The sequence below is a fragment of the Lissotriton helveticus genome, chromosome 2_1 (genome assembly GCF_964261635.1).
Source record: "Lissotriton helveticus chromosome 2_1, aLisHel1.1, whole genome shotgun sequence".
In the NCBI taxonomy this organism is placed as follows: Eukaryota; Metazoa; Chordata; class Amphibia; order Caudata; family Salamandridae; genus Lissotriton; species Lissotriton helveticus.
This window is the reverse complement of record NC_136059.1, coordinates 358,022,118-358,042,760: the sequence shown is the minus strand read 5'-3', so window position 1 is coordinate 358,042,760 and position 20,643 is coordinate 358,022,118. Positions and strand designations below refer to the sequence as shown.

General features: G+C 48.0%; 1 protein-coding gene across 4 annotated transcripts in view; it reads left to right on the top strand.

Annotated features, from left to right (window-relative positions):
* The window catches only part of CPLANE1 (ciliogenesis and planar polarity effector complex subunit 1), a 2,766,109-nt gene that overhangs the window by 1,690,404 nt on the left and 1,055,062 nt on the right, over positions 1-20,643 (top strand). For all 4 annotated transcript variants that reach the window (XM_078674971.1, XM_078674972.1, XM_078674970.1 and 1 more), the window contains exon 34: positions 228-980. In XM_078674971.1, coding sequence (XP_078531097.1) covers positions 228-980 — 753 coding nt within the window. The remainder of the gene's footprint in view (positions 1-227; positions 981-20,643) is intronic.

The window sequence follows — 20,643 nt, the reverse complement described above, 5'->3', positions numbered from 1 at the left end:
CACCCTCTATTCATATATACTTTCCTATAATATGAAATGTAATAGATTTACCCTTTGTTAAAAATTAATTTGCAGTTCAGCCTAGATTGTGATGGTGTTACCACTTTTAGCCTACAAAGTTGTTGGCACAGGTGATCAGTTTAAATAGTTTTTTTTTTTAGGATTTGGCTCAGATATCGAACATTCTTGAGTATGTTTACGCTATTTATTTTTTTGTTTTTAACTAGGATTGTACGGACTTGGAACCAGAAGAGAGCTGCAGCAGAACGCGTCTAGCAACTTGTAGCTTGTTTGACACAGTTAATGGCAAAGACATTCCTCAATTAGATCCTCCAATAGATGGCCAGAGCCTCACTCCACCATTAGTTGCTATTCCCCGTAATTTGAATGTAGTAAATGGTTTTCCATTGCTTCATCTTTCACCTGAGCACAATTTTAAGCCTGAAAAAATGGATACTTTTCGGTCTTTCGCTGGACCGCCACAAAAACCAAGAGAGGCCTGGAAACCAAGAGAGGCCTGGGGTACAGTTAAGACTATAAAGACAAGAAAAGAATCCGAAAGCTCAGAGTACAGTTCTGGAGTGGTGCAATCAAATATAAATCAACATGTCAAACCTTCTGAGCAGACAGAACAGCTTAAAAGATCGCCAGAGAGTGTGAATACAGAACATCCTAGACATTTCAATATAAATCCATACATGTTAACTTCTAACCATGTGAGTCCGCTCCAGAATTTGGCACGTGGTATAGCACCAGCACTAGATTCACAAGTTTCAAGTCAAGGTGCTTCCCGAAACCAAGCTGGATTTCCTTTGCTGCACCTGGAGGTCAACCCAGTGCCTCTTTTTCTCCCTATTATCAGGCCAAATAATGCTGCATTGCTAGTATCACCTCGCTGTGTATCAAGAAAAGACACTCAAGTACCACAACAGATTCCGAAACTGACATTGCTTCGTGCCAGCATCCCTCTGGAGAGCAAGGTAATCGTAGCTTTTCATGATTTCTGTCAAACCTGTGTAAATATTGCATCCTGCTTTTTAATAAAGATATAGGGGTCGGTTCACAAACTGCATTTTGTAGTATGTTTTGTAATATGAATAAAGAGGAGGAGTTAAGTGAGGAATAAGGAGGGGTTTTAGGGAGAGCCAGGGGTGGGTTAAGAAGGGACTTTAACCCACCAATTGAAGAGTAAGCCCAGAACTATTCACAAACTGCATTTCTATAGCTATTACAGCCAAAAAGAAACCCAAAATAGTAGTAAAGTACTCTAGCTCAGAGCTGAACTAAGTCTAGCAGCACACTTGCCCAAGCACTGATATTGCACCCCCCCACCATATAGAATAATCGAGTTAGGACTTAAAATAAAACATATCCAAAATAATATTTGATTAAGTTCTCTCGCAGGCAATGTCTGTTGAAATCATGAGCACTGATGTAACAGGGATTCTGCGCAAACACAGAACTGTGCACAGAGACTTAGGACCTCAGTGAATTAGGGTGTGCCAAAACTCACCTTAGTACCCAAAATCCCCTACCAGACTAGCAATCAGTGTCACATTAGCTCTTCGTCCTATAGCAAAGAAATCAATGATTAGACAACCTAGAACATGCGACTTAGAATCATCTCAGGAATGGTGGTAAGTGAGAACACTCTTTGGTTGTACGTTCATACCAGTCCACAACAGGAGTTAAATAGAGACACGGTAAGGTTAAAATGTTTATTTTAACGACGTGATCTCAAGCGCAGTATTTTAATCAACATCTGCATACATATAGATAATACTAATACGGACAGTATGGTTACAATTCCATAAAATACAAAAGGAAGAATCATATTACAATGGTAGTGATAGATAGTGCAAACAGGTGATAAAAGTGCCTATTTAAAGCACCCTCCCTATCTAGGAACTATGTATTATAAAACTATAAAAGGTCTCCTGAGTTTTCTTAGGGGGACCCCATTTACCTGTCCGCTCAGTAAGTGTAAATTACATCAGGATTGGTTAGTCTCTCTGCATGCCTGGAATCTTCCAAGTGTGTTCAATTCTGGCAAGTGTGCTATGATAAAGGCGCCAGAATCCTCCTAGGCTTGCAGCTGCCAAATTGTTGTGTCTAGAATGTGTTACACGGACACGCCAATAAACAGGCTTGCACGTTATGATAACCTTGGCAGCTCAGCACTCACTGTGCAGACTGGGGACACAATGTATGTCTAGAGATGTTGAAAAACAACCCTTTTCTCATGTATAGACCTTCGTGAAAGCTAACTCAGCAAAAACAGCTAAGCAGTGTCGTGTGCAAAAAGCAGCAAAAAGGAAAATGGCGTTTAAACTTCTAAGTCATGCTAACTTAACATGCACGCAAAAAGAGGCCCTTAAACCACACTACACTGAATAGTCCCAGCAGCGTGCAGGGATCCTGAAGCAGTACTTTTAAAGTTCCTCATCCCCTTTCTTTGGAAAGGCCAGAAAACATATGTGAGAGACATTTTGACATTGTGCAGCCTTAAAAACAGTCTAAATTGTCAATTTGTATGGATTTACTTCAAAATTTATAAGGAAAAACAGGGTCATGCTTATAAAATTCACTTAAACACAAATGAAAAGTGATCTTTGAATAACATCATTCACAAAGGCATATTTCTTTTTTTAGGTCTCGCCTGGCGAACGCAGCGCAAAAGCACTGTCGCCAGCGAGATCTATTGTTGCTGACTTGCCTCGCGCGCTAAACGTACAGCATGCCTCACTTACTAGGTCTTGTGGGGACTTTGGGCTGGTCTCGTGTCTTCATCAGTTACTGCAGCACCACGTGGGACTCCGTCTTGCTCATAGGAGCCCCGCCTGAAATCCTGCTTTGGCCGCACTATGTGGCATTCACGAAGGCGGGGTGCGCTCTCGCCGGGCTTCTGCTTTTATTTTTGCCTTCGGCGCTTTGGCGGCCCCCTCCCTGGCCGCATGAGCCCCGCACCACTCATTGAAGTACGGAGTCTTTTGATGTCTGCACACGCCGCCATTGGGCACGAGCCGCAGAACACGCGAAAGTTCCACGTACAATGCATGCGGGGGCATCCCTTGCCCTCCCAGGTCTCCTCCCCAGCCCGGATGTGGAGCTGCTTTCTGTTTTGCTTGTTTCTTCTTCCTAAACTGGCCCTTGCCCAGGAGGGCAGACCTCTCTACAGGCATACCGTGTCCTTAGCTTCTCCAGTTGAACTATTCAGATGAGACACTGTTATTAATTGTGTTTTTGGTTTGCTTTGGACGTCTGCTTTCTCTGCATTAGTCCACACATCATGATTGACTAACAATTGGTGACTGTTAATGCGCATTCAACGAGTTTTAAGAGGTTCCTTGGGTTATCGCAATGGTCCCTAAAGGAACTCACACATAATTTTGAGTCTTGCACGAGAAAGAACTTCTTTCTCAGATCGGAGGGTATTTGGCAGACTCTGAGCTCCTGAATGAAGCGACCCCCATAGGCTTTATTGCTTGGCGCTCACTTTTGTCGGCATTTGTAGGGCAAAGTGTTGTATTATCATGTATCTGGCAGCAAATTTGAGTCCCAATAAACAATGCAGATTTACAATTTATAGAGCTTATCTCGAAACAGTTTAAAAAACTTTCATAAATCCCAGGCACGCAGCTCTGCAGGTGCAATTACATGCACATATTGCTATCATTCAACATTGCCTGTCATCTCCCACCTCCAGTCTACGGTGGACCTCCTGCTTTCGCTGGGGTTCACAGTCAACGTGCCAAAGTTGCACTTCATTCCCTCCCAGAAGCTCCTTTTCATCTGAGCAGTTTTGGACACAGCACAGTTTTGGTTCTATCCTCCCGAGCAGCAAGTCCGGGATATTCATGCTATGATACCGATGTTTCAGCCTCTATCCCCGATTTCGGTGAGAATGACTCTGAGGCTCCTGGGCCTCATGGCCTTCTGCATCCTGCTGGTGGATCATGCCAGATGGCATATGCAGGCTCTGCAGTGGGACCTGAAGTCCCAGTGGCCGCAGCACCAGTGAAATCTTTCCAATGTCGAACAGATCTCGGAGGGGACTGCAAGTCAGTTGCAGTGGTGGCTCACGAACCAGGATTGGGTCAACGACAGATCCATCTCCCTTCCCTAACCAGAGTTCCCAGTAGTGACGGATGCCTCACTCCTGGGATGGGGAGGCCAAATGGGAGAGGCGGAGATCAGAGGTCTCTGGTCTCTGGCGGAGTACGGGCTCCACATCAACCTTCTGGAGCTCTGGGTAATTTGTCTTGTACTGAAGGCATTCCTTCTTTCTGTCAAAGGAAGAGTAGTGCAGGTGATCATGGAGAACACTACCACCATGTGGTACTTCAGCAAACAGTTGCTTTTGAACATGGCTGGAACATCAGGGAATATCTCTGGTAGGTTCAACACCTGGCAGGTTCCCTATATGCCAGGGCGGACAAACTCAGCTCCGGGTGCATGATGGATCATGAATGGTGTCTTCACTCGGAGGTGATGCAAGGTATCTTTAAGTAGTGGGGAGAGCCTTGGTTAGATCTATTCACCACCAAAGAGAATGCGCAATGTCAGCAGTTCTGCGCGTTGGAGTTTCCAAGACGGCTCTCGCTCGGTGACGCTAGTTGCGAGTGGAGTTGCGGCCTCCAGTACGCCTTTCCTCCTGTACCACTTCTTCCAAGTGTGCTGAAGAAGATCAAGTGCAACCAGGCCCAAGTCATCCTTGTGGCTCCGGACTGGGCACGAAGAGTCTCAAACCTTGAGCTCTTGAGCATGGCCATTGATCCTCCGATCAGACTGCCTCTTCAGGTGGATCTTCTGTCGCTATGAAACAATCAGAGAGAGAGAGGGTGTAAGACACTCTTATTCCCCCAGGATATGTATATCAAACAAAAGAAGAGTGTCAACTGCACTGGTATCTAAATGGAGACCCAGCGGCAAAAACTGTGAAAGGACTGTGAGAAAAGTGTGAAAGAACCCCTTTCATTAACACATTGGAAATCTTGGTTTTTTTTTTTGGAAGCCCTCACTCACCAACCTGGTTGGTGACATGCTTCATCATTGGGCCCACCAGGAGAAGCCGAATGCCTCCCTGGTGTGCTGCAACGCCAGATTACTGCGGAGCTGGTTTTGTGACAATAGTGTGAAAAGTGATGTTAAAAATGTCTAGAAACTGTACCAATCACAATGATTTATTTGTTGGTCAGTTTAGACATGGTTAAAAAAGGATATGTGTGGAAAAACTACCGCAGATTATGATGGGAGTTTCCACTTAAAGTGGGGTCAACATCTTTCAGCCCTTCCTAAGTGTAAGAATTACATGGGCATTCGTCAGGACCATGTAGCGTGTACCTTGGCGGTATGGGCGCGCTAAGGCCCACCCTAACCAAAGGACGTGAAAGTTAAAAACTGTTGTATGTGTAAAAAAGTGCAAAACAGAACACAAACCACAAGTTGTGGGATTTACCTCCACTCAGAGGAACCTGTGTAGTCTGAAAAGGAAAAAGACAAACATACATGTAGGACAAAACAAACAATCAATGTTTACAGCTATGAGCTTGTCAGCACAGTCTCTGCGTATAGGACGCTGTGGATTGGTCTAGGAGGAGACCTGGTGCCATACATCTATTTTAGTGCCAGGAAGCGCTGTAGGAGTGCCCAGAGGGGCATTACAGGCAGTGTTGATGATAAAGATCTCACTTGTGTGATAAAAGATCCACGCCCCATGGGTCTCGGGAGGGGGGTGGAGGTGAAAATGGCACACCCTGTAAGTAAAATAAAGGAAAGGAATACCTCGTAAATTTACGTGGTCTCACAATGCAGACAAACAGGACATGTACTTAGCTCAAAATTACTGATGTGCAGAATCCTTACGCCCGCAACGCCTAGCACCCTCGTGGCACCTAGCTGTTCCTGCTCCGGACCCCGTGGATGTGGGTCTCGGCGCCAGAGACGCTGAAATGGTGTGTCGGGCGGGGCCGGGGAGGGCGGGGTTAGCCGAAGCCAATCGGAGGCTGTCCTCACACCGAGTCTTGGAAGGCAGGTCCAATCCCTAACCAGTATCCAACCGAGGCTTGGAGAGCAAGCTCGGTGAGCTGTAACCAGGCGGAAAGTTGGAAAAAAGCTTGGGAAGCAAGTATCCCCGCGCTGACAAAAGTGATTGTTCTGGCAACGTGTAAACCTTACTAAGGAAAGAAGGCAACAGTGATTAAGTCGGGTTAAATGAAGCTCAAACACCGTGAATGTGTCTGAAAATTAGAACATTTTCTCAAATGATTTAAGAGAATGTTTTCAAATGATTTAGTTCCATATAATAAAAGGAGGGGAAATTAGAATAAACGAGGAAAAATAGGAGAGCGGCATAGTGCGGTTGAAGACATATACTGCGCCTGTTAGTGAAGACTACAAAACACCTGCAAGACCAGTGGAAACTGGTACAGGCTCCCTATTTAAAGGGTATTAACCGATGGTTCTTATAGGTAGCAGGTGCACCAACTGTGCATGCCAGAAGTTTCAATGTTTCAGTACTGAGGACCACGGGATCTGGTCGTTTAATCCATTTAAGTGTGTGCCCAATCTATACACCCACCGTTGCTCTTTTTCAAAAAGTAAGCTGACAGTGTTGGCAGTTGTTTCAATCTGCTCTATGATGGTCCAACTCAAATCATTTGGTGTGTGGTTGTGTTGGATGAAGTGCTCGCTAAGTTTGGTGGTCATTTTTCGGCATCTGATGTTGCTGCGATGCTCGCAGATGCGTTGTTTGGCCTTTCGGGTCGTCATCCCAACATATCTCAGCCCGCACGTGCAAGTGATGAGGTAAACGACATTCATTGAGTTACAGTTGGTATGTTTATTTTGAAACCATGTTTTGCCCGGTTCTAAGGACAGTTCTTTTGTATGCGTCGTCAGATGACATACGCTGCAGTTAGAGCATGGGTAGTGCCCTACTATGGGTGGAAGGCCCCATGCATTGGTGATAGATCCAGGGTTTGCATGGTTCAGTTTTTCGGCCCTGGGTCGGGTGTGTACCAGAGTGTCTTTCAGGCTGGTTGTTTTTTTGAAAGAGAAAAGTGGTTTTTGCCAATCTTTTCTGTTGCTCCTGATTATGCTCCAGTGTTTGTTTATAGATTTCTTCATCTGGTTGGAGAGGGTACTGTAAGTGGTGACACAAGTTAGAGGTATTTCTGATGGTTCCTTGATAGTGTCCTCTAAGAGGGCCTCACGGGGTTGGTTTCTAGCCCGATTGTTACCCATCTCAAGTATTCTCGATGGGTATCCTCTTGATTTCAGTTTCTGGGTTAGGTCTGATGCTTGGTTCTTATAATCCATTATGCTGCTGCAGTTCCTGCGTATCCTGAGATATTGACCATAGGGGAGATTTTCCTTCAAAGGTCTGGGATGGAAACTGGTGAATTCCAAAAGGTTATTTTTTGCTGTCGGTTTGTAATGTGTTTTTGTGGTCAAGGACGTGCCACTGACCATGATTTCCACATCAAGAAAGATGACTTCTTTTCTGCTGTAGCTGTGTGTGAACTTGAGATAGGTATCCAAGGTATTGATCCAAATCAAAAACTGCTCCAAAGCTGTTTCATTATCCTTCCAGATTAGGAGGATGTCATCAATATACCTCCTCCATAAGCCTATGGAGGAGGAGAAAGGGTTGTTAGATGGTAGAATGTGTCTGGATTCGAAATCATACACATACAACCCCGCTACGCTTGGAGCAAATGTACTGCCCATCGAGGTTCCCGTGGTTTGCAGGTATAGTTTGCCCTTGTGTTCGAAATAGTTCTCCTTGAGAGCTATTGTCGCACACTGGAGTATGAAGGACTTAGGCGTTTGGTAATCCCAGACGGTGGAGTCTAATGCTGTAGACAGAACTTTCAGGGTCTCGTCTTGGGGAATACTCGTATATAGGCTCTCGATATCGAGCGTTACTAGAATGACTGAATCTGCCTCAAAGGTGATATTTTCAAGTTGTTGTAGTAGATTCTTCGTGTCCTTGAGATATGTGGTACTTTTTTGTATCAGAGGTTTAGGTAATGGTCACAGAAAGTTGACAGTGGTTCCAGGAGGGACCCAATGCCCGACACTATGGGTCTCCCTGGTGGTGGGGTTTTGTTTTTGTGGGTTTTGGGTAAAGTGTAAAAGTACGGAATAGTAGTGCCTCCTGCCATCAGGAAGGATGCCTCATTTTTAGAGATGTACTCGTTTTCTTCTGCTTCCTTCACTATGTTGTGGATCCGAGTTCTCACTTACGGGGTCTGGTCTTCCCTCAGAAGGGTATAATTGGTCTCATTGTTGAGTAGATCCATACAGACTTTCTCATAGTCTGGGGTATTTTGGATGACAATGCCCCCTCCCTTATCTGCAGGTTTTATCGTAATTCCTCTATCCTTTTTGAGGTTTGTGAGTGCCTGGTATTCCACAGCATAGAAGTTCTTAAAAGGTGTAGGCGTGGATAGAGATTCCATATCATTGAACACGGCCTGTTCAAAAGCTACAATTTCTGCTGCGAATGTATGTGGTGGTGGGTTGAATGTTGACTTTAACCTCAGGTTGGTGTCGGAAGTGGGCACATCGTAACTGGAGTCTTGTTTGGACTCAAAGAAAGCCTTTAGTTTTAGCTTCCTAAAAACTTCCGCTAGCTCGCAGTGGAGCTTGAATTTGTCTGGTCTGGCAGTGGGAGCGAACCCTGGACCTCGCTCTAGAACCTTAGATTATATGGTGGTTAGAGTTTTGTCCGAAAGATTCGTTATCAGACTCCCTGGGCACTTGTGCCTGGTGTCGGGGTTTTGCTCCTGGTGTGGTTCCCTACTGGGTCCTCTGTTTCCCATGTGAAATGCTAATTGCCTTGTCGGTTGTTTCTTCTTCTGCCCCTGCCCCTGCCGCCTCTCTCTAAAAAAGGCATCTGGTGTTGATTTTGGGGGAATTGGGGTTGCATATAAGGGTTCCAACCCATCATGTGGAAGGGCGGAGGTTGTTGGAATAATAGCGGAGGCTGGCCATTACCCGGGGTCCCAAAGGTAGGCCAATTTTGTTGCTGGTTGTGGTAGTTGGATCTACCTCTGCCTCCTCTGCGACCTCTTTGTTTGTTGCTTTGATTGCTGGATGTGCTACTATTGGAGGAGTTGCTATCCGAATCTACAGAAGTATTGAGCTCTTTACGTGGGGCAGTGTAGTCTGGCTCTGAGTATGGATATACTTTCTTGTATTCAAATTTCTTTAAATGTTTCTGGAATTTGGTAACTTTGGACTGCAATAAAGATTCCTTGTACTCTGCAAGGTCTTTGTTGATCTCATCTAGTTTTCTCTTGTAGCCTGGTATTGTGGCCTTAAAGTGTGATTCTGTCTGTTGGATTTCTATCATTAAGGCCTCCGATAGTCTCAAGGCTGTCTTAATGATTAAGACCAGCCAGTCTCAAGTGCAGTGCCATGCTATCATGGCCCATTCCTTTCGGAATGTTGCATCATTCAGAAATATTCTAGGGGCGTTGGTAACCAGTAAACCTCTGGGTACCGTGTTTGTAGTCAGGTATTGCTTCAGTATTGTACCATGTAGAATGGTCCTTATCCGCTCTCTTTTTTGTTCCGTGAGTTTTTCCCATTCTGAGGTGTGGAAAATGGCTTGGGATATTACAGGATCTGCAAAGATATTGGGATCTGATAGTAATTCATCCACTTCCGCATCAGTGAATGTGAGCCCAACATTGGCCATTTTTGCCAGAGAAAATGAGAGATCAACACCAGAGGAGGGTTATTCAGTGTTGACCTTGGTCTTAGCTCTCACAGCTGTGCGCTGCTAAATACTATGAAACAATCAGAGAGAGAGAGGGTGTAAGACACTCTTATTCCCCCAGGATATGTATATCAAACAAAAGAAGAGTGTCAACTGCACTGGTATCTAAATGGAGACCCAGCGGCAAAAACTGTGAAAGGACTGTGAGAAAAGTGTGCAAGAACCCCTTTCATTAACACATTGGAAATCTTGGGGTTTTTTTTGGAAGCCCTCACTCACCAACCTGGTTGGTGACATGCTTCATCATCGGGCCCACCAGGAGAAGCCGAATGCCTCCCTGGTGTGCTGCAACGCCAGATTACTGCGGAGCTGGTTTTGTGACAATAGTGTGAAAAGTGATGTTAAAAATGTCTAGAAACTGTACCAATCACAATGATTTATTTGTTGGTCAGTTTAGACATGGTTAAAAAAGGATATGTGTGGAAAAACTACCGCAGATTATGATGGGAGTTTCCACTTAAAGTGGGGTCAACATGTTTCAGCCCTTCCTAAGTGTAAGAATTACGTGGGCATTCGTCAGGACCATGTAGCGTGTACCTTGGCGGTATGGGCGCGCTAAGGCCCACCCTAACCAAAGGACGTGAAAGTTAAAAACTGTTGTATGTGTAAAAAAGTGCAAAACAGAACACAAACCACAAGTTGTGGGATTTACCTCCACTCAGAGGAACCTATGTAGTCTGAAAAGGAAAAAGACAAACATACATGTAGGACAAAACAAACGATCAATGTTTACAGGTATGAGCTTGTCGGCACAGTCTCTGCGTATAGGACGCTGTGGATTGGTCTAGGAGGAGACCTGGTGCCATACATCTATTTTAGTGCCAGGAAGCGCTGTGGGAGTGCCCAGAGGGGATTACAGGCATGTGGGCATGCACTATGGCAGAAAGGATTCACAGGCCGTGGGACAGAGCGGCTTACATTAAAGCACTCGTCAATAGAGATCAATCGACCATACAGTCGTGGTCAAAAGTGCTACCTCCTACAGGGGAGGGAGGGAGCACAAGTGTTGATGATAAAGATCTCACTTGTGTGATAAAAGATCCACGCCCCATGGGTCTCGGGAGGGGGGTGGAGGCGAAAATGGCACACCCTGTAAGTAAAATAAAGGAAAGGAATACCTCGTAAATTTACGTGGTCTCACAATGCAGACAAACAGGACATGTACTTAGCTCAAAATTACTGATGTACAGAATCCTTACGCCCGCAACGCCTAGCACCCTCGTGGCACCTAGCTGTTCCTGCTCCGGACCCCGTGGATGTGGGTCTCGGCGCCAGAGACGCTGAAATGGTGTGTCGGGCGGGGCCGGGGGGGGGGGGGCGGGGTTAGCCGAAGCCAATCGGAGGCTGTGCTCACACCGAGGCTTGGAAGGCAGGTCCAATCCCTAACCAGTATCCAACCGAGGCTTGGAGAGCAAGCTCGGTGAGCTGTAACCAGGCGGAAAGTTGGAAAAAAGCTGGAAAAAAGCTTGGGAAGCAAGTATCCCCGCGCTGACAAAAGTGATTGTTCTGGCAACGTGTAAACCTTACTAAGGAAAGAAGGCAACAGTGATTAAGTCGGGTTAAATGTAGCTCAAACACCGTGAATGTTTCTGAAAATTAGAACATTTTCTCAAATGATTTAAGAGAATGTTTTCAAATGATTTAGTTCCATATAATAAAAGGAGGGGAAATTAGAATAAACGAGGAAAAATAGGAGAGCGGCATAGTGCGGTTGAAGACATATACTGCGCCTGTTAGTGAAGACTACAAAACACCTGCAAGACCAGTGGAAACTGGTACTGGCTCCCTATTTAAAGGGTATTAACCGATGGTTCTTATAGGTAGCAGGTGCACCAACTGTGCATGCCAGAAGTTTCAATGTTTCAGTACTGAGGACCACGGGATCTGGTCGTTTAATCCATTTAAGTGTGTGCCCAATCTATACACCCACCGTTGCTCTTTTTCAAAAAGTAAGCTGGCAGTGTTGGCAGTTGTTTCAATCTGCTCTATGATGGTCCAACTCAAATCATTTGGTGTGTGGTTGTGTTGGATGAAGTGCTCGCTAAGTTTGGTGGTCACTTTTCGGCATCTGATGTTGCTGCGATGCTCGCAGATGCGTTGTTTGGCCTTTCGGGTCGTCATCCCAACATATCTCAGCCCGCACGTGCAAGTGATGAGGTAAACGACATTCATTGAGTTACAGTTGGTATGTTTATTTTGAAACCATGTTTTGCCCGGTTCTAAGGACAGTTCTTTTGTATGCGTCGTCAGATGACATACGCTGCAGTTAGAGCATGGGTAGTGCCCTACTATGGGTGGAAGGCCCCATGCATTGGTGATAGATCCAGGGTTTGCATGGTTCAGTTTTTCGGCCCTGGGTCGGGTGTGTACCAGAGTGTCTTTCAGGCTGGTTGTTTTTTTGAAAGAGAAAAGTGGTTTTTGCCAATCTTTTCTGTTGCTCCTGATTATGCTCCAGTGTTTGTTTATAGATTTCTTCATCTGGTTGGAGAGGGTACTGTAAGTGGTGACACAAGTTAGAGGTATTTCTGATGGTTCCTTGATAGTGTCCTCTAAGAGGGCCTCACGGGGTTGGTTTCTAGCCCGATTGTTACCCATCTAAAGTATTCTCGATGGGTATCCTCTTGATTTCAGTTCCTGGGTTAGGTCTGATGCTTGGTTCTTATAAACCATTATGCTGCTGCAGTTCCTGCGTATCCTGAGATATTGACCATAGGGGAGATTTTCCTTCAAAGGTCTGGGATGGAAACTGGTGAATTCCAAAAGGTTATTTTTTGCTGTCGGTTTGTAATGTGTTTTTGTGGTCAAGGACATGCCACTGACCATGATTTCCACATCAAGAAAGATGACTTCTTTTCTGCTGTAGCTGTGTGTGAACTTGAGATAGGTATCCAAGGTATTGATCCAAATCAAAAACTGCTCCAAAGCTGTTTCATTATCCTTCCAGATTAGGAGGATGTCATCAATATACCTCCTCCATAAGCCTATGGAGGAGGAGAAAGGGTTGTTAGATGGTAGAATGTGTCTGGATTCGAAATCATACACATACAACCCCGCTACGCTTGGAGCAAATGTACTGCCCATCGAGGTTCCCGTGGTTTGCAGGTATAGTTTGCCCTTGTGTTCGAAATAGTTCTCCTTGAGAGCTATTGTCGCACACTGGAGTATGAAGGACTTAGGCGTTTGGTAATCCCAGACGGTGGAGTCTAATGCTGTAGACAGAACTTTCAGGGTCTCGTCTTGGGGAATACTCGTATATAGGCTCTCGATATCGAGCGTTACTAGAATGACTGAATCTGCCTCAAAGGTGATATTTTCAAGTTGTTGTAGTAGATTCTTCGTGTCCTTGAGATATGTGGTACTTTTTTGTATCAGAGGTTTTTTTTTTTTTTTGAAAAACCTTTATTTAACAAAGTATGGAAATACAGATTCTCGCCTACAACCCCTCGGGCCGGCCAAGAAAACAGCACAAGGTATAGCATAATACACAGCTCATCAGCCGACAACCAGGGGTCCGGCAGCCATGGTAAGAAATTCGTTAAGTTCCAAACGACAGGATACGAGCGGTTTCATTTTATAACATTCAAACAACAAAAGAAACAAGGCTGCACTCCGATCAGTATGGTCATTACATATGTGGCAGGAAGAAGCGGTCAGGAAACAATACGGTTGACAGGAGAGGAGCCAGGGAGGGAGGGACAGAACGGGAGCCCAGAGCAAATGGAAATATCGATATGTCTGTACATGTGAGAGCCGAAGTGTACAGTCAAGGGGAACAAGGAGTATCAGGGGGATCCACGAGGGGGGGTTCACAAATGTCCCCACGGAATGCATTCCACTGGTTCCATATCCTACCCCACTTTCGGGGCCTGCCACGGGAAATGTAGACAATTTTCTCTCTGAACATACACCAGTCCATGTTATCTTCCCACCCGGAAACCAAGGGTGCCCTCTGAGACCCCCATAACTGCGCAATGTCCCTCTTCGCGATCATGTTGCCCAAAGTCACCCACTGAGTCCGAGCAACATTACAGTCGGTCGGTTCCCACACATTCAATAGACAGCGCTTAGGTTCAGGTAGCAGCCGAACATTCGTGACCTCATTCATCACTTCATGCACTCCCCTCCAGAAGGACTCAACCACCGGGCACTCCCACACAATATGGAGGAAAGTAGCAAGCATACCACAACCCCGCCGACACAGTCCACCCTCAGAAAAACCCATACGCATCAGTCGGGGACCAGTGACATAGACTCGGTGCAGGACCTTCAGCTGAACAAGTCGCAGGCGCGCCGGAATCGCGACCTCTTTAGGAGAGGGCACTGCAGCCTGCCAATCCTCATCGTCTAGCTCCAGCCCATCGGCAGTCCAGGCACCACGCAAATGGACAAGCAAGTCCGACCGAACATTAATAAGTTTTTTGTAAATAAGAGAAATAGTGCTGTCTGGAACATGACCGTCCAGCACCCTATCCTCCAGAGGGGAACTCTCCGGAACATCAGAACTGGTCGGAAAAACCGACCCAACGGCATGGCGAACCTGAAGATACCGAAAAAATTCCGAGTCATGCAGACCATACTCTTGCTGTAGTTCCGCAAAGGTATTCACTCTATCCTTAACCCAAAGATCGCTCAATTTACTAATCCCGATGAGGTCCCATCTATCGAACCCCTTCGATGTCCATAGTTCACCCAGTCTCTCCGCAGCAAATAAAGGGGTCGCCCTGGTAAGCCTATCCGACGACCCAGTAGCCGCGGTCGCGCTGCTCCAAACCCGCACCGCCACTGCCGTGGGACCCGTCAAGTTCCTCCTAGCACTCCTAGAATAAAATGCCCTATAGTAATCCCCCCCAGGTAAGAGCCATCGGTCCATTTCAAAAGCCGGGTTCGGGACAGGACCATACATAGCATGATTCACAGCACTCAACTGGGATGCCCAATAATATCGTCGTATGTCGGGTAAGGCTATGCCCCCGTCATACCAGGGTAGCGTGAGTTTAGCCAGTGCTATACGGGGCCGACCAGCCCACACCAGCTTCCTCTGGAGGCACTCTATTTCACGAAAATAGTGAGCCGGTACCAAATCTAGCGTGTTTTGTACGGCATACAGGAACCGGGGGAGGGACATCATTTTAAACAGCGCCGCACGTCCCAAGGGGGAGAGAGGCAGATTGCACCACGCCGCAACGTCCGACCGGAGCCGAGCGAGCGGAGGCAGCAAATTCCGATCATAACGCAGCACAGGGTCAAGTGAAATATAAATCCCCAAATATTTAAAGCCATCAATGCAGACCGGGATCGGACATATTCGGGGCAGAGAAAGTGGGTCGCTAGTGAGCGGGAAGATACAGGATTTAGACCAATTGATAACCAACCCGGAGTTGCGGCCAAAAGAGCGCAATACGTCAATAAGAACTCCCAGCGATTTGCGGGGGGACGTCAAATATAACAGGATGTCATCAGCATAGAGAGAGACTCGGTCTTCGAAATCCGGGGACCAGCGTATACCTTTCAGAGAGGGTTCCCATCGAAGCCAGGCGGCCAGCGGTTCAAGCGCAAGCGCAAACAACAACGGCGACAAAGGACAACCCTGCCTCGTGCCACGCCCGAGAGCGAAGGGCGCCGAGGCTCTGCCATTAACCACCACCTGCGCGAGTGGCTGTTCATACAGGAGTTTAACCCAAGTGATGAATTTAGGGCCAAAACCGAACTTGGCGAGGGCGGCCCACAGATACGGCCACTCAACCGTGTCAAAGGCCATCGAAGCATCGAGAGAAACCAAGATGGCCGGCTCACGAAGAGATCCCGCCCTCGCAACGACGCCATGTAAACGGCGAAGATTGAGAGCAGTATTGCGCTGAGGGATAAAACCGGACTGATCCGGGTGAACCAGTCCGCTGATCACCGTGACCAGTCGATTTGCCAGTATTTTTGCCAATATCTTCGGTTCAGCGTTCAGAAGGGAGATCGGACGATACGATGAGCAACGCTCGCGAGGCTTACCATCTTTATGAATGACCACAATGGAAGCCAACCTCTGGTCCCTGGGAAGAGAACCAAGATCTCGCGAGGCCGCAAACATACGCAGCAAATACGGCGCCATTTTGTCCGGACACAATTTATACAACTCAACCGGTATACCATTAGGGCCCGAAGCCTTCCCCGAGCGAAGGGAGCGAATGGCAAGCGCAACCTCATCGGCGGAAAAATCAGCCTCCATTAACACCTCGTCCGACTCCGAGAGTCTGGGCAACACAAGGTCACGAAGTAACAAGCACGAGTCCTCCTCCGGGAGGCCGGAAACCGGGGCATATACGACCCGAAAATGCTGAGCAAACACCTCAACTATCTCCACCGGGTCCACGACTCGCACTCCATCATCTCTCACAATCACTGGCACCACACGATTCAATCTGTCTCTCCTTTCCAGCCACGCAAGCAATTTCCCGGCCTTATCACCCACATCATAAAGTCGCCCTTGCTGCATGCGATGCATCGCCTCAGCAGCGGCAGTCACAAGTGCCCTGTATTCAGTTTGCTTAAGAGCCAAAACATGCAGAATCTCAGGCGTCACTCCAGCCTCCAACCGCCCCTCAAGCACTGCAATCTCAGATTCCAAACGCACCACCTCCTCTTGGTTACGCCGCTTCTCATCGGCCACAAGGGACAAGGTCTGACCTCGGATCACCGTCTTATAGGCCTCCCACAATGAAACCGGGGAGGAGACAGAACCCTCATTTTCTGCAAAGTAATAGTCCACACATTTGACCACCTCGGATCTGAGTCTAGGGTTCTGGAAGTGCCACGGTTTGATGGGGGCGATACGGCCCCCCGTCCCCAGACAAATGTCTAAATGAAACCATATCGGGGAGTGGTCCGAGATCCCCCTAGCCAAGTGTCTGATTTCACGCACCGAGGCCAACTGCACCATAGGCACGACAATATAATCAAGTCTCGAGAGACTTCCGTGAGCCCCCGAATGAAAGGTATACTGAAGTTGGCCAGGGTGCAGCTGCCTCCAACAATCAGCCAACCCAAAGGCATCAAGGAATTTCCCCAACCACAACTGCGATGCAGGGAGGAGCCGGGGGGGGCTACGATCACTCTCACCATTCGCCACTGAATTGAAATCACCACCCAGCACAAGCAGGCCCTCGGGCAGGCCCAGAATGACCTTGCCCAAGTCAGCGAACGTGGTAGACTGCAGCCCAGGCGGAACATAAATAGACAGTATGGAGATCAATTTCCCCTCCCACCTCCCGGTAACGCCAGCATAGCGGCCCCTATCATCTAACAGTGTGGTATCCACCTCCAAGGGAAGGGAATTCCTGACCAGGATACCAGCCCCCCTCGATCCCGAGGTGAAGCCGGAGTGGGCCACCAGACGATAGCCTCTCCTGTTCAAAGCGTGGCACGTGTTGCCCACCAAATGGGTCTCCTGAAGCAGGACCACATCCGGGGAGCACCTCTTCAAGTATTGCAGCACAATCCCACGTTTTATCCTGTCCCCAAGACCATTAACATTCCAGCTCAAAACCCTAAGCCCCCTACCCCCCATCCCTGAAGCAAACCGACCGCACTCCCCACCTCGAAACAGTCATGTAAAAGCAAGTGATAAACAGAGCACAGCCTCGAACCAAACAAGAAGAAAAAAGCCCCCCCCCAATCCCAAGGAACCCAACAGTGTCGAACCCCCCACCCTGCACCCCTGCGGTAGACCCAAAAGCCACCCCAACTTGCAGTGTGCCTGTCGCCCCATTAAACTAACCTACAGAAAGAGAGAAAGAATGTATCAGAGGTTTAAGGTAATGGTCACAGAAATTTGACAGTGGTTCCAGGAGGGACCCAATGCCCGACACTATGGATCTTCTGTCGCAGCAGCAGCAGACAGTCCTCCACCCAAACCTGTCCAGTCTCGACTTCCGTGCGTGGAGATTGAGCGACGACAGTTGACAGCTTTCGACCTTCCTCCCGAAGTCTGTAATGTCATCTTGGCAGCCAGGCATCCCTCCACTAAAATGGTATATGCCTGTAAATGGAACAAATTTGTGGCATGGTGCCCAGCAAAGGCTGTGGATCCTCTTCCGTCCCCTTTTTCCGAGGTTCTCCCCTATTCTTTCTTTGGCCCAGCAGGGCTGTGCTCTGAGCACTCTTAAAGGCTATCTCTCGGCCATTTCGGCCTTTCTTTGCCTTCCTGATCAGCCTTCTCTTTTCAAGTCCCTTATTGTTCACAGATTTCTGAAGGGCATTACCCATCTCTTTCCTCCTCCTCCTTTCGTAATGACCCAGTGGGACTTGAATCTTGTCCTCACTTATCTTATGTGCGCTCCCTTTAAGCCACTGCATAATTGTCCTCTTCATCTTCTTTCTTTAAAGACTGCTTTCTTGCTTACCATCATCTCTGCTCGCAGTGTGAGTGAGCTTCAGGATCTGTCTTCCAAGGTCAGGCCATCACATTGACCATCTTCTTCCCGCCTCATCACCCTTCCAACGAGGGGGAGAGACTCCACCGTCTGGACCCAAAACATGCGCTGTTCTTCTGCCTTGACTGCACTAAAGTATTCTGGGTGGAAGATCAACTCTTCGTGGGTTATGTGAGTGCCAAGAAAGGTCGGGCACACGTTCACTAGACACTACTGCCTGGACAGCCAAGTCTGGAGAGACGGCTTCTTTGGCCGTTCTGTTCTCCAGGACATTCTGATGTGAACTTAGTTCGCTGACCCACCACCGGGGTTGGTATTGCTTGGGTATCTATTCTAAGGTAAGGAATCTATGACTACGGTATCTTTCAGATGAACAAGTTACCTTCTGTAACAATGGATCTGTAAAAGACATATATAGTTATAGATTTCTTACCACCACACCCATCCTCCCCGTTCTGCAAACTGACTTCTAGGGATAGGGACTCCATTCTAGGGCCCAAGGTATGTGCACCAGTGGTCAGTATCTTGCATGGCCCTAAACTTCTGGCATTGAAAGTCATGTAAAAACTGACATCAGCGCACAGGGGCGGCGTCTAAGTAGGCACCGCGACGTCATCCCGGTGACCACGATGCCGACGACGACCACGGAGTCGACCGATTCCACCTACCGACGCGCAGGGGTACTGCTACGAACAAAAAATTTCCAGATCCAGTCTGACGCCTTGGGGTAATTCTAAGGTAAGGAATCTAGAACTACATATGTCTCTTACAGATACATCATTACCGAAGGTAAGTAACTTGTTTGTTTGTAAGTATTACAGACTACATGTAATTGGGGGAAATGTTATGTGACGTCGCACTAGGTAATTAACTTTATGGCTTCGTGCCTTACAAAAACACAAATGCTCGTAACAGCAATAGCAATCTTTACTGACATGCTAATGTAGTGCCTCATATATATTAATGCAGGTCAGTTGCAAAACAAAGACAGCAGGTACTCTTCTTTCTTAGTCCATCTCTGGCTTCCATCCTGGCACCTGCTTCAGAAAAAAGGTTTGCGTCGGTGATAAGCTTTCACTTTTCTCAAAGTTGTCCAAAGGCTACACTCATACTATAATGTTTTACAAATACATGTACCAAATCTTTAAACTTTTTACTTCAAACTGGTCCCGTCGGTAATTCCACATTCTTACTCCTCTAGACAGTGCCTCTAGCTGCTTCTCTGGTCCCGCCGGTAACTAGTCCATTCTAAGTCCTCTAGGCAGTGCTGCAGCTGTGCCTCTGTTCACAGTGGTAGTTCCACATTCTTACTCCTCTAGACAGCGCGGCTAGCTTTGTCTCTGGTCACTGTGGTAATTCCTCATTCTAACTCCTCTTGGCTGTGCTGCAGCTGTGTTTCTGTTCAAAGTGGTAAATCCTCTTTATTAGTCCTCTAGGCTGCTGCTTCTCTGGTCCCTTCGGTAACTCTGCCATTCTAGGGGGGCGTGGCCGGGCGCCGATGGAAAAGGGAGCTTGAACTTGAGCTCCGACCGGTGATCCCCCATTACAGCCCATCCTGTCTGCTAACGTGGGGCCCTTTCGGGAATTAACCCACCCCCACGCGGGTCAAGGACTGGGGAACCGGCAGATAGTGGCAAGTTAGGGGAAAACAGGCTTCCGTGACAGTCGGAGGTGACGCGGGGACAGCTATGATGGCACCCGCGACCTGACATTCGTGACGGAGGATGCAACTGGGGTTTGACCGCGGCGTCAAGAGGAAGCGGAGAGCCCTGGGGTGCCGAAGTGGACTACTGTAATATAGGCAGAGCTGGACCTGCGAATCGGTGGCGAGGAACAGTGAACCCGGCTGGCGAGGGGACTGGGAGAAGACAGGACTGAGAAAATGGCACCCGTACCCTGAAGGTAGGCGTGGACGAGCCTACAGGCGCTGAGAGAGCCCCCACCTGGAATTGTTGCGAGAGCCCGCGGGGGGCTGTAACTGAGGCCCGCTGCCCGGGGTCGCTACCCGCTGGGGCAATCTGTGACCCGGATACCTGACGAGCCGAGCGGAGGTACAGCGGCTGGGATCCTGAGTCGAGGTGCGGCTGTTGCCAGGGGTCGCTGCACACTGAGACGAACCCTGGCCCTGATACCGGAGGAGCGGGAGTGCAGTGGCTGGGACCCGGGGCCCCCGTGAGGCTGGAGGAGTTGGCAGGGACCCGGGGCAAACGCCGAGAGAGAGAACGGCGGTAAGGTGGACCAGAAGCAGTGGCGAGGTCGAGGGCAGTCTGCATGCGGTGAGTGGAGCCTGCGAGGGCTGGCGGAGCCACCAGTGAGCCGGAATAGTGGGACTCTGAGACCCGCGGTCAGAAGCAGTGAGTCTGGCAGGCGATTAAGCGGGAAGAAGTACTGCCGCAGTGGGTACGCACCGGGAACCCGGGCCAAGTGAGGAGG